This window comes from Asterias amurensis, chromosome 16 (genome assembly GCF_032118995.1).
Source record: "Asterias amurensis chromosome 16, ASM3211899v1".
Taxonomy (NCBI): Eukaryota; Metazoa; Echinodermata; class Asteroidea; order Forcipulatida; family Asteriidae; genus Asterias; species Asterias amurensis.
The window spans coordinates 5,963,725-5,978,246 of NC_092663.1; the positions used below are offsets into that span (position 1 = coordinate 5,963,725).

At 39.7% G+C, this 14,522-nt stretch overlaps 2 protein-coding genes across 3 annotated transcripts in view; one reads left to right on the top strand and one right to left on the bottom strand.

Moving 5' to 3' along the window:
• On the bottom strand, positions 1–7,267 carry LOC139949189 (uncharacterized). The gene is made up of 10 exons (XM_071947585.1): positions 7,244–7,267; positions 6,833–6,894; positions 5,063–5,130; positions 3,856–3,996; positions 3,588–3,623; positions 3,325–3,387; positions 2,957–2,989; positions 2,597–2,641; positions 2,215–2,380; positions 1–135 (listed from the first exon to the last, which is right to left on the bottom strand). Exons 1-10 carry the CDS (start codon positions 7,265–7,267, stop codon positions 51–53), a joined length of 723 nt encoding a protein of 240 aa, XP_071803686.1. The 3' UTR covers positions 1–50.
• The window catches only part of LOC139948980 (uncharacterized), a 24,041-nt gene continuing 16,383 nt past the window's right edge, over positions 6,865–14,522 (top strand). Inside the window, exon 1 of one of the 2 annotated variants that reach the window (XM_071947365.1) lies at positions 6,865–7,255. The gene's annotated coding sequence lies outside the window, so the exon portion shown is untranslated. Of the gene's footprint in view, positions 7,256–8,442; positions 9,203–14,522 lie in introns of those variants that run through there. The other variant, XM_071947366.1, reaches the window with a different exon arrangement.

A 14,522-nucleotide genomic window follows, 5' to 3' on the forward strand; every position in this document is an offset into this window, starting at 1 on the left:
GAGGAGGCTAACAATGAGAGGGATGACCCAGAGGGTATTCTGCGTCTGGATTACAGAGGAGCAGGGACTGACACAGCACTTGGGCAGGCAATGAGAGATCGACTAGCTACATCCATCTCCAGACATCGCAGACAACTAAATGCACAGTGATGAAATTAAAAGCTCTTTCAATATACTATACACACTTCAATCCCAAAGCTTTGTTAAGCAGTTAACATAATCTTGCTACAGTATGTTTAGCAGATAACCATTTGGTGTTGATTTCTAAACGTAAACATTAACTATTTAACCATGTTATTTTCAAACCGATAGCAAGAAAGTGTTTAGAAGCATGTTTAAATGAATACTGCCTTGGATCGGACAAGTTGGTCTATAAAAAGCGTTTATCTCAGCCAAAATATGGCTTGACCTAGACAAAATTGCAACAGAAATGATTTTTTTATGCAAGTGTATTGAGACACTGGACACTATTGGTAATTGTCAAAGACTAGTTTTCACAGTTGGTGTATCTCAACTTATGCATTAAATAACATACCTGTGAAAATTTGAGCTCAATCGGTCGTTGAAGTTGCGAGGTATTAATGAAAGAAAAAAAACACCCTTGTCTCACTAAGTTGTGTGCTTTCAGATGCTTGATTTCGAGACCTCAAATTCTAAATCTGAGGTCTCGAAATCAAACTTGTAGAAAATTACTTCTTTCTCGAAAACTGTGTCACTTCAGAGGGAGCTGTTTCTCACAATGTTTCATACCATCAACCTCTCCCCATTACTCGCCACCAAGAAATATTGTATGCTAATAATTATTTTGAGTAATTAGCAACTGCCTTAAAACAACATATCCAAAAAGTAGAAAAAAAGTAAGCAGGGGAAATATGCATAATTTGCAGAAACGAAAAATAACCGGGTCCCCTTAAATGCACACCGTATACAAAACAGAACTTTTATTTTTGTAGCAAGATTTTTTGTCATGGAAATGGTCACTAAAATCTATGAGCAAGAACAAATCCAAGATGACGGCCTTTTCCAAGAAGGCCGCAATTTTCCCGCCAAAACCGTCTTATTGCAAGTTAACAATGCAGTGACCATTCCCAAGAAAACAAATTATGTGAAAAAATAAAACTTCTACTTTGTATAAGGTGTGCATACATATTTTAGGGGGAAAACGGTAATTTTTAATAATATGCAAATTATGCATATTTCCCCTGCTTACTTTTTTTCTACTCTTTGGATATGTTGTTTTAGAGGGTTTCAGGAGACACTTGCAAAAAAAATCATTTCTGTTGCAATTTTGTCTAGGTCAAGCCATAGATTGACTAGACTATAAAATGCATATGGTTGGAAAGATGTTTTAAAAGTAGAATACAATAATCAACACATGTTTGCCTTGAAATTGCACGGTTAGGATGAGACCATACTGGCTTTAGACCCACCTAGCTATGTGACGGTACACAAAAATAACATGGTTTGAGGTTGGATAGTTGCTGAAGGAACTAGTTTCCAGCATACAATACTTTAGGGAACGAATATAGACAGTTCAACCTTAGCCCGTTATAGGACTCTTCCTCTGTGCTGTACACAGATACAGAGTCCTAGCTATTAAGGCCGTTTCTGGGGCGGAACATTTTTCAAAGCTTCGTAACTCAAATCTTACCTGCAATGAGCCACTAATTTCAACAGATTCACATTCCATGGCGGCATGCATTTTTCTGCTGTGGGTTTTGGTCGTTATATATTCCTCACAATTCCGTACTTTTCGTGAAATAATGCAGCTCCCAACATAATAAGCATCCTGTTTTGATCGTACTCTTACAGTGTTGTCTGCTGCCATGCGTACGAGAATACGATCAAAACGGGAGATTTTAAACGTTGGGAGCTGCAATATGTCGCAAAAATGACGGATTTGTGAAGAAATTATGACGACCAAAACCCACCGCAGAAAAGATATATGCCGCCATGGAATGTGAATCTGTTGAATTTAGTGGCTTATTGCAGGTAAGATTGAGTTATGAAGCTTTGAACATTTACGCCCCAGAAACGGACCCTGATATCCAGGACATCACTGTAGTACAAAACGAAAATGTAAGGCCGCCAGGGCTAATCCAACCTCCAGCAATGTTACATTTGCATACATTCACATAGCTAAATAGGCCTCAGGCTTAAGTCAAGGATTATGGCAGCTGCTTCTCAAGGACTTTTGCCTTCAGCTCGTAATACCTGGCTTGAGCCAGTAATGCTCTCATCCTAACACCCTGTTCCTTCTCGATGAGGGCCAACTTTCTTTCCAGGTATTCAGCCTCAGTGATACCACTGGCACACTTCCGTTTAGGTGGTCTGATATTGGACGAGGTATCTTGCATTAGCAATCCTTGACCAGATGTCCCTGACAAATAAATATAATCCAACATCAATATGTGTAACATTCAACGTATTATGGCAGTTTGCCACAGACAATATAAAATCCATCAGTACATCCATCTTAGATCTTGCCAAGAGGGGCATTTTGAATATGTGATACATTTTCTGAAAAGTTTAAGAAATGGGAAAAGTATATTTTGTTTTGGTTTGCAGTAGAACAGAAGCATGTTAACTGACTCACCAAAATTCATGACATTGACTGGCAAGTTGATCGGCATAGACACAACTAGAAATAGAAAAAAACTCATATTGTTAATGTTACTATATGCAAATTACTGTAAACAAGTTATAAATCAATATAATGGACTGCCAACGAATGGACCAGGCTTGAAAAACATGTATGGTTCCACGCCTGAGGGATATCAACCATGCGTCACCTCTGAGATTTGTTTGATCAGAAAAGGCCATGAGCTACCATGGTGAGACCTTTATAATACCTTCACGTACACAGCCAAAATTGTTCTTAAAATCAACCTTTCAAAATCAACCATGTGATAATTTCTACCAACCAATAGCAATTTGTAAACTTTTAGTTACTCACCATCATCAGCAATGGTGATCGGCATGCTGTAAACTGAAAACAATCAACAACAACAAAATATTAGAAGAACTTCAACTTGTATTCAAAGAATGTGTAGTATATCACACATGTTCAATTTACATGTTTTTCCTGAAGATGTTTACAGCATATTGAATAAAAACTGTGTTGTATCTCTACTTTAAAAAAAGAAGAGGGGTGTGACTTGTGGTCGTGGAATTACGCAACATGTTGAGTGCGATATGGCTGTGCAATCCAGGATAATATCATTGTTTTTTGCCATGGATTGACGACTACTCAGAATCGAGGATACACATTTGCATGAAGATGATAACCTGTATCTGCTGTTTTAAAACATCATATAGGCCTACCTGGGTCTAGATTTACAACCTCGCATGCCGATACCTTTGGTTGGTCCGCTTGGACTGGAAGTTCTGAAAGTGAAAACAAGGCCTTCAAGATTTATCTTATTATGGGCAAACATTTCTTTTAAGTATCCTAAAGAACACTTGAAGTTTCTCACATTTTGCTTTGCAGATAAGTTGATAGTTGTAGATAATGTGTTCACTATTATGTACATAAAGACAACAGGTACAGGTGAACTTGAACACATTTTTTTTGGTAATGTTATTACCTGGGTTGTCAGCAGTGCTGGAGTTGCCAAAGGAATCTGATGAAAAATTAGACAAAAAATTATTTGGTGTTATTATAAGTACACAAATGGAGGGAGGGGAGCACCCGGCATGAGCCCTCCCCCCCCCCACCCACACACACACAATGATGCACATGAACGAGCTAAAGAATAGCTGGCGTTAGACCATTAACGCCCTCAACTGTCTGGAAAGCCATGGATTTTCAATAAAAACATTAAAAAGAAGGAGGTGAAATCTTTCATCGCTTACCACTGAAGGTGTCAACTGGCGAGTCGATCCCTTCCAGCTTCACTTGAGACAGTGTACTCTCAATGAGTAGCTGGGGCTGGCTCAAAGGAGGAGGGTTTGGTCCACCTCCTGTGGCCCGAATTTGCCATTTCCGTTTTGTGACTGAAAAAAAGAAGGGGGATAATTTTTGACTAATGTGACAATGAGCAGTTAGTTACAAAGCTTTATTCTGTATAAAAAATTCTAAAGTTAAAGGTACCATGTATCATTTTTTTATGTGTTTGTTTTTTCTACGAAAAGAATATGCATTCACTTTGAGATTAAAAATGAAGGCTACTTTTATTTATGAATAATTTTTGCTGTAACTATTTTGCCAGCCATATTTCTTGCTGATTAAACTGTTGTGCTTCATTAAAGTTGCCAGTTGATAATCAACCTCTCCAGTTTTCCTTACTAATATTACACAATGTGTTCTGTAAATGTATGTATGTGTTATGTAAATGTATGTATGTGCATCCCATATGGGGCGCAGCTGTGCTATATTTGTTCGTATTCCACGAGCACACGTGTTATAACGAAAAAGTCTTCCAGGCTCACATGAATCGCGCAGAGTTTTAAATTTCAGAACAATATTCCGCGACAAACAGCATGCACGCTCACAAAGTTTAGAATGTAATTTTTGCACTGTCCGTATACGCAGCGTGAGGCATTGACACTCACAATACGCACTGTGCAATAAAAACACTGAAGGTAGTGTTTAGATTTTAGCACCACCCTCCAGTTTGAGCATCGAATTGGTGGATTAGCGTGTACTGGAAGAAGATAGAGACTCCATAAGTTATCACACAACCGCTAGTGGAATAAGGAAAAAAGGTAGCGCAGTCTGCGTCCCATACCCATCGAAGGATATGCGACACAGATGCGCTATATTTACGTATTCCCAAGATTGCGCGTGGGATAACATATTTATCTTGCAGCAAATTTGGCGCGTGACATAGAACACAAAAGACGCAGGTTAGCCAAGCTATATTAGCCATGCAATATAGGTTTTTATCACCACTCCATTCTGCGAATCTGATTGGAGAATTAGGGCGTACTTGAAGATAAATATTTTTATTAGACCTAGTTGTTCTGTACATTTTTGCAATAGGGAAATAAATGTTTTGTATACATGGGTGCATTTTGTCTTCAATGATATTGGTATAATTGGCAGCCAGGATGTACTTACTTGCTTGGACCAAATTTCTGTATCGATCCTTACACTGAGCTGCTGTTTTGTTGTTCCCTCCAGCAACACTACATACAAACATCAAACAAATAGTTGAATGTTTATTTGATTCAGCAGTTAAGTGACAGCACATTAGCTATTTCTTGTGTTATATAGTTAACATGCAAGAACTGAGTAAAGAATTTTGCAGAAATAGTTATACCTGATAATGTCTAGGCAGGCTTTAGCATGTTCGGCTTTAAATATCAGACAACACAAGCTTTTGGCTCTCTGGAACTAAACTAAACTTACTCACTTAGTATTGTACTGTACTTGGCACAACAGCTGTAACCAATAGAGTAGAAACAGCTACAGGGGTACCAGATTTTTTTTGGGTAAAGTTATTAATGTGTAGTTCAAAAGATAAACAAATTGTAGGCACGGCACAAAACCTGAACGCAGTGCTAGGTGCCACTGCCATGACTGCTAGTGCTACGGTGCTGAAGCCATAAAACAAGTTTTGTTACTTTTTGCAGATGTGAAAAATAGTGAACAATAAAACAAGTGAAGTAGGCCTACGTTTATAACATGCATACGCCCTACATTAAATTAATAAAATGCTTACGTGTTGTGAGGTCTGCCGTTGACGTAGCCCCACTTGTGTGGCCAAGGCTAGCTGAATCAGCTAAGGATTCAGCTAGCCTTGGCCACACAAGTGGGGTGCTGGGGCTACAGTTGACGCAGTAAATGTTGACGGCATAAATCATTGGATGGACGAGCAAATTATAGTCTTATACGTCCGTGATGACTACGATATAACATAATGCTTGCAATCATGACGTGATTGCCAGCATTATGTTATGGCTTATGACGCCAGAAATCATCACCAACGACAAACAAATTATCAACCCAATTTAGGCTGTTAAAACATCGTATGTTGGCCTAGAACTTGAACAAAAAAAATATCTTTACAACATAAGACCGTAACGTTGAATCTGTTTATGTAATACTTTCGTTCGTTGTAGCGCACGTCGTAGCAACGAAAAACAAATGGCATTGTACTTGATGTTCAATTAATAAAAATCATGGGTTTTTGTTGTAGGCCTTTGCATGTAATCCGACAGAAAAGGGGAAAATTTACTTCGTTCAGATTAAACACTTGGAAAAGGTTCTTGCATTGCCGTGAACGATTGGTAAATAGTCCCAGTGTATACAGACGTTGTCAAAAAATACTGTTTTGACCTAACATGACCCAAAAATTGGTCTGTTCACGAACTGTGCAGTTTTAGAGCTTAGCAACAACCAAATTCGGATTCAGTACCATTGAAAACCCTTCTGCGTCAAATTTCATGCGGTCCGGAGATGGGGACCACGGAACCCCTAAAATAGGCTCCTTTTCAATTAGTCTGGTTCCCTGACCAAATATTCCTTGACATCTCTTGTTAAAAATCTTAGGTCAGGTATCACCCACGGTTAAAATAGAGCATGACGCAACTTGTCAGGGTCGGGGGTCATCTCCAGGGAAACAATGTCTGCACGTACTACTAGTTGCGATAACGTAACCCTCCTCCCAACGGCCGCCAGGCCGGAGGGTTACCAGATTATTTTGATCGTCAATTAATTACAATCTGGTTCAACACGTATAATTTCGACAGCTAGTCACCAGATTTTGCCCCATTTTTACCACTTTTAAAAATCATGAAACTTAATCCTCAATCAATGTCTAATGAACACTCACAAGTCAAAACACCTTTGACAAAATATTTTTGAAGAAAAAGGACAAAAACTTACCAGATCCCGGAGCGAATTCCCAGGTTTATATATTTTGAACTTGTCGCATCGCTTTGCAAACGCTTTATTTAGGCACAACGCCTGCCTACATTGGCAATAACTGGCATAAAAACTCCTGGATCTACGGCCGACAGGACTGACATTACGAGTCCGTACCGAACATCAACGATACTGTCCGAATGTTAACGACAACACGTTCGGAACATTTCGGATAACTTCGAAAGAGGAAGAATTCCTCCTTTTTGGTCACGTGCATGATTGTGGGTGATACCGGACCCTGCCACGTACCCGCGGCGCGGATATAAAATCGAGTCGCACGCAATCGCTGTTCTCTTCCCTCTCTCGACTCTCTTCGAGTGTGTATTGTCGAAGTCAGAGCCCTAGCTGATATTTATTGCTGTGTGGACGTACCGCAGGCCTTGGGTGAGTTGGCATCCGATATAAGTAACGATTACCAATTAACCGATAAAAGTTACGATTACCAATTAACCGACCTCTTTCACATAATCTGCCAGTAATTATTAAATAAACCTGTCCAGTAATCAGTGTGAAGTGTAAACTAATATTGTAGTCTCAGCCCTGTGTGGTGTTTGCGCGTGAACTGATCTAGACGCCTTGGGTCACAATGCCCCAAACGTCGAGTTCCCCTCCTCCTCGGGTCTCTGTGCTCAAATACCGAGGTACCCAACGAGTTACCGCGGTGAATACATTACAATATCTACAAATATTATTTGGAGTGCGGATATATATAGGGACATCTCGCACAAGAAAGGAACTTGAATCGAGTCCTATAGGCTATGACTGAAGTTCAAGGCCATGGCACATTCATACATACGCAAATAATGGAGGTTTGGGGCTCCCCGCTGTTCCACACCTACCCATGTAATGCATGTACATGTATCTACACCTCATGCTTTTTGCAAATGAAGGCACAGTGTGTGTCGTAGTCTGTTGCGGCTGGTACGTTAGAGGCCGACGGGGAAAACCATAACCGTTGCAACCAGTATTGGCAACATCCCGTAGCTCAAAGCATCCCACTTTAAATTTCACACTGCGGATTATGTTTACAACGTTTACCACAACACTGGGTGAGTGTTTTTTTCCCCGAGGGTTTCTAATAAAAGTAGTGATTGCCTCGAATGTAAAACCTATCAATGCTGTGTTACATTATCACAACAGGGCTCAAATGTTGAACTCGTGACCCGCTGGCCCGATTTAGGTTTTAGTGTACTAGGCATAATAGTAATTTATTTTTCAATTGAATATTCCCACTTTGTATTATTTTAAAGGCAGCGGACACTATTGGTAATTACTCAAATAATTATTAGCATAAAACCTTACTCGGTAATGAGTAATGGGGAGAGGTTGATGGTATAAAACATTGTGAGAAACGGCTCCCTCTGAAGTGACATAGATTATTGAGAAAGAAGTATTTTTCAACGAATTTGATTTCGAGACCTCAAGTTTAGAATTTGAGGTCTCGAAATAAACCGTCTAAAAGCACACAACTTCGTGTGACAAGGGTGTTTTTTCTTTCATTATTATCTCGCAACTTCGATGACCGATTGAGCTCAAATTTTCACAGGTCTGTTATTTTATGTATATGTTGAGATACACCAAGTGAAAAGACTGGTCTTTGCACTGCCTTTAAACAAAGACAAGGTTATAGGTTCTTTCAATTTAATAATATTAACACATTGATGTTCTGGCTATAGCAGAGTGCCAATGTGTTTTAAAGTTTTAATTGAGAAGTTCATGTGAACAGACTTCAACTGTGTTGGTAAGTAAAGAAACTGATTTAAACATCAACATTTTTCAACTATTAACTTTGTATGCAGATTTATACAAGCCTTGTACAATATAAAGCCGTGTTCGCACTGGATTAATATTTTGGGTAACTTAACCATGACGCTGGGTAACATTCCGACGGATTAACTTTCCCACCGTCTGCACTTGGATTTATTTGACTCGGGTAAACTTGCCGAGACCGTGGGAAAACTAGTCGAGCTGGCCCACTGCGTATAGACGATGTGACCTCTGACGTCACACGAAAACCATAACATGATTCGCGCGCATACCGCCGGGCAAAACCTTTGTGTTTTGGCAGCCAGCTAGAAAGTGTAAGCAATCTTACTATGACTACGCAACTCGGTGCCCGGCGAAACATGACGTATATAGTGTTTTGCCAATAGAGGGCGGTTTGAATGTAACATAGGTCACATCGTCTTATCACGAAAATCTTATTCTTCCATGAGAAAACATGTCAGCTTCTTCGGGTTACGAACAGATGGGAGATTTAACCGAGTCGCTGCGTCCGCATTGGACTTTCTGGCTCGGTTAAACCATGGTTAAACTACCCATACGGGTTGGGTAAGTTACCTGGGAGGAAAACTTCCTGGGCTGTTCGCATTGAACTTAAAATGGGCAAGTTACCCATTGGCTCGGTTAGTTTACCCAAATTCAGTCCAATGCGAACAGGGATTTTGTTGTTGCTGATGCCATGAACACCGTGTCCTGTAGCATCGGGACTGATACTTTTACTGAGTCTGTTTTATTGAGTGGTTGATTTGTGTGCTTCCACCTGTTGGCTATTAGAAACAACTTTTCGATTTGAGCGTGACGAGAGGCAAAGAGTTGTATTTCAAGATTTGATTTTATGAATTTTGGTTAGTTTTGGTTTAATGAAATACTTATAGTCAGATGATTATGGGCATAGGCTTGCTCTTTGGTTTGATATAACTTACTAATGTTTGCTTTTGACATTTGACATTTACTTTTATTTTAGACTTCTTGAAAGTTTACCATTTTGTATAACTTTTAAACCGTTATCACACTATAGGTATTTCCTGGGAAATGAAAACGTTTCGTCGATCTGACACTACAAAAAAATCCCATGAAATATAGCTTTCCCGGGAAATATAGTTAACCCTACTCGGGGTTAATGTTAATGAGTTAACCCCGGGGAAAAGCGTTTTTTTCCCCGGGAAAAGCAGCTAGTGAGAACGAAAGCGGGTTTAACTTACCCCACCTTTTGCTTCCACTGTGTTGAGACGTTTGTCACAGACGTCAAAAATAGCGCGCCAAATAATTCGCGCTGTACAATGAGCCCTTTTTTGTTTTCTCCTTCTGAAAGTGTTTACATTTAGATACGAAATTATAAGTGAGATTTACAAATAAAATTATGACTAAAAGAAATTGACCAGGTGAATGGAATAGGAATAGAATAAATAGTTGGCGTGAACATGCTTCCTTCTCGTACACACGCCACGTGTGTGGTATTTCTTGTTGTCCAGAGTCAGATTTGAGTTCTTCGATCGACATTGTTGTCTACCACCTATAACCGTTAATGTCTTTTGAAACTATAGTTCAATTTTGGGCCAGATAGATGGGCATACAAGAATTGGGAAAGTTTTCTCAAAATTGGCTGACTGCCTGCGTGGTGCCGGATATGAACGGACCTCTGCCCAACGAAAAACTGAAAACCTTGAGAGAGAAAAAAGGTCGGTGAGGATACTAGTTTTTTTAAAGGCCGGAATGTCTATAAAATGAACTATTGTTCTCCTGCAAAAAATGTTTTAGACGAAACATACATTTAAAAGTATTTTAAGCCATTAAACAAATGGTTGCCACTAGGGTTTAAGCCTATTCAGTATCCTTTCTTTACACAATGGGAAAACACGACTGTTGATGTTGGAAGGGAAGAATGCTTCTTTTTATTTCTATTGCATTTTCAGATTGTGCAAAATTCACCATGCGGTATTTTTTGTATAAAACCTTTAATTAACTTATCCCGAATATCTGGACATTTTTATGCAATCCTTCCAAAATGCCATACAGAAAATAACTAGGCCTTACCCCGGGGTTGAATCCCCTGCCCCCTGAGCAGGGTTTCTTTCCATGGGAAAAAATATTTACCGGGAAGTTCCCAGTAGTATTTTTTGTAGTGTGAACAGATCGACTAAAAGTTCCCGGGAATTTCCCGGGAAGTAACTCTAGTATGAACATACGACAATTGAAATAAACGTATAGACACAAAAGTCCATTCAATTACAGTTCTCAAAAGAAATAAAAAGCTCTCGCAAAGTAATATAAAGAGCTCCCTTTCGCATTTCCTATTAGCAACTTGCTCCCACGTGGCCGCTCTTTTGGTAGACCACGATTGACCCCTCACCATTACTTCCGGCAAGTGCCACGTAATCCGTTAAAGAATCGTTAAACGGTACCACAAATTCCATCTGATTGTTATACTGCGTGTCATTTTAAATGCAGTGAACACTATTGGTAATTATTCAAAATCATTAATTTCTTGGTGACGAGTAACTGGGAGAGGTTGATGATATTAAACATTGTGAGAAACGGCTCCCTCAGAAGTGCCATAGTTGTCGAGAAAGAAGTAATTTTCCACGAATTTGATTTCGAGACCTCGGATTTAGAACTTGGGGTCTCGAAATCAACCATCTAAACGCACACAACTTCGTGTGAATAGGGTGTTTTTTCTTTCATAATCTCGCAACTTCGATGAACGATTGAGCTCAAATTTTCACAGGTTAGTTATTTTATGCATATGTTGAGATACACTGTGAAGGCTAGTCATTGACAATTACCAATAGTGTCCACTGCCTTCAAACAATCGTCTTCTCCTGACAAAGTAGCCTTGATCAAGGCGCTACAGCCAGCCGCGATCTGCAAAATCCCAGTCCCCATCACTGAATTCCACCAGTGCACCCCCATACATAACACAGTGCATATAATACGTATACAGCGTATGTACACACATACGTACTGTACATGTACATGTACCATCTGTATACGGTACACTTACGGTACATGGGTACCTCCTAAGTAGCGCCTTGATGGTTTTGTATCTGCCAAAATTTAGGGCGGAGCTCATTATGCTAATGTTTACTAACAACCCGTTCTCATTGGTTGTTGGTTGACCTATAAACTCTCGATGCGATGTCAATCACAACGTTCTGCAAGCACTCGCACACATGTGCTCGTCGACGTAATTGTAAACAAACCGTGGTTGTAGTTGCAATGGCGGCGGGCGAGGGAGAAATCCCTACTAGTAAAACAAAACAGTAAGTCGCTGGAAATCAGTGGTGTATAATTTGCAACACAACTACAGAAACTTTCAACAAAATATAACAACCGCGTTTAATGCATCAATCATGGGTTTAGAAATAGAAGGAAGAAAATTAGAACATGTGAAATGTGTTTGAGAAAGGTTAAAAAAGTATCCAGGTGTCATGGGTTTCCGGCAAGATGGCTACTTGGTAAGAATTCTTAGGTGTTGGGCATATGACAGTACAACACACCCCATCCCCTTGAAGCACAAACACAGAACAGATGAGATAAGAAACCCAGCTGTTTATTTTGTCTTAATGTAGACATATATTATTTATTACGTTTCTCGCGGTAAATCAAAGTTGAGGATCGAAAATATGTGTTGTCGAAAACATACCAGACGGTAGAAGATGGCGTGTGGCTGAACAACAACTACAAGTAAAGTTCACATTCATAAACAAACTCTTGCCATACTACTAGTACTACACTACAACGTTACACTTATAGTACAGCAGCTTTAAATTCAGGGACAAATCTATCAGCTACGTTGTAATTATGATGCTAGTCCTCGTGTTATAATGAAACGCAAGACAACGGAAGTTGTTCGAAGTTGTTCAACACCATTACCGACCGGGCGAGTCTTGTCCGGCTCACCCGTCCGGCAGCGCATTCAGACCCCTTACAATTATAGCTAATATACACACACCACGCTCTCGACACTGCTATAAAAAGCACGTATTACAGTACATGTCCATACAGCTAGCGTACAGCGTACACACACACACACACACGCATGCATGCATGGACGTGGCATGATTGCTCGCAGTAATACGTCATTCTCAATCGCGCCTGTGATTGGCCAATGTTTAGAATGACACGCCCACATCATGAATACCCTTTTATCGGAATTCCGATAAAGCTTTACAATCCCATCAAGGCTGTTGTTTGAGCCACGTGTGCGAGGTTGAAAGTAGAAAGACACGACCGTACTCACGACTACGCTATACTGTTCTCGCTGTACAATGTATGGTAATGTACATTTGTGTATGCACTGCATGCGTGTGCAGCGAACCGGGCCGGGGAACAGTACGTCAACAGCCTTGATCAAGGCTACTGACAAAGCCGTCAGCGACGTCTTTCCCGAACTGCAAGACTTCTTCTCCGCCGTAAATATATAAATATTTGTATAACAATACGAAAATACACGAATGTGCAGCCATTTTAGGCCGCATGTGGGAAGTAGGTCTACATTTGCAGCCGGCCGCCGTGAACAACATCATGCGCGTGGCATTGTTGGAACGGACTTCCGTCCGCTAATATTATAACATTAATTTTTGTAACTTCCGCATAGGCTGACCTGTTAACCACATTTGCTGGGGTTTGATCGTATGTGAAACGACCGTGCATATTCCTGGGAAATAGTACTCCCAGGAGTTACCAAATTGTGATAGTAAAAACGGTTGCTGGGGTGGCGGTGGGGTTAATGGAATGTCTTACAGTACCACACGTTAGTTTAATTTATAGATTAGTGATTTCCTTCTTCTTAAATGGCTACAGTATTTATTTCAAGAGTTTAATTTTAGTATAATTTTTATTTGTATTTTTTGAATGGCGAGTAGTAATTTTAAACTTGGCCACTGGGCACCGACAGAGGAAACTTGTTAGATTTAACCCTCCAAGTTTCTTCAAGAAGTACACTTTGCCTCTGTCGGATATCTGCGTTGGATTGCGCCCGCCAAGTTCATCAAAATTGTTATATGATCATTTCGTGTCCTGCTCTACGCGGATTCCTAATCGAGAGAGCCAGCAGGACAGCGTATATAATCATCTTCAAATTCATTCAGTTGAAACATACCGGAATCAGTAATCCTTAGCCCTTATCTTCAACTTTGCCGGACGAACTTTTTCATTGTAGGCCCTTACATCACATCTTTAAGGATTTGGATACTTTTTGTAACACAAAACACAATGTCCACACATTTACATCGTTTGAAGATGATGATTATTCCCTGAAAATAATATTAGAGAAATTGTTGAGAAATGAGTAAAACAATGTCATGAAAATACGTTTTTATATGCTAAAATAATGTTCGTCTCATGATCAGTGAGACGCCAATTATTTTGATGACATTGTTTTACTAATTTCTCATTTACTTCAGCACTTTAGCAAGTAATACTTTCAGGGAAGCTTTCTACTATCATTATCTTCTTCAAACTGTGTAAGTTTAATGTACATCTACGGACATTGGGTTCTTTTGTCCCCCAAAAAGTACATAGACCCTATAAAGCCGTTTATTTTTTTAGCTTTCGTCATTTTCGTTTTTTCGTCCACACCAACAGATAGGCCATTCAGTTTTGGTAACTCGACCTTGTCGACTTATAGATATGGCAATGTTTGTTTTCTTTCACTATCTCGCAACTTCGACGACCAATTGAGCTCAAATTTTCACAGATTTGTTATTTCATGCTTACGTTGAGATACACCAAGTGAGAAGACTGGGTTCCCGTATTTTCTTTATTTATGTAAATAACATTACATGTGTTAACAATGCTCTATAATTTTACAGGACTTGACCTGCTCTTTAAATTATGTTTGATGCATCGGACAGGACAACACCGTAGG

Excerpts from the sequence above, each read along its gene's own strand:
- LOC139949189 (XM_071947585.1), bottom strand. The coding sequence starts at position 7,267 with ATGCCAACTCACCCAAGGCCTGCG. Across the intron at positions 3,997-5,062 it reads CAGAAATTTGGTCCAAGCAA|TCACAAAACGGAAATGGCAA; the intron begins GTAAGTACATCC and ends TCTTTTTTTCAG. Across the intron at positions 3,388-3,587 it reads CAGCACTGCTGACAACCCAG|AACTTCCAGTCCAAGCGGAC; the intron begins GTAATAACATTA and ends TTTCACTTTCAG.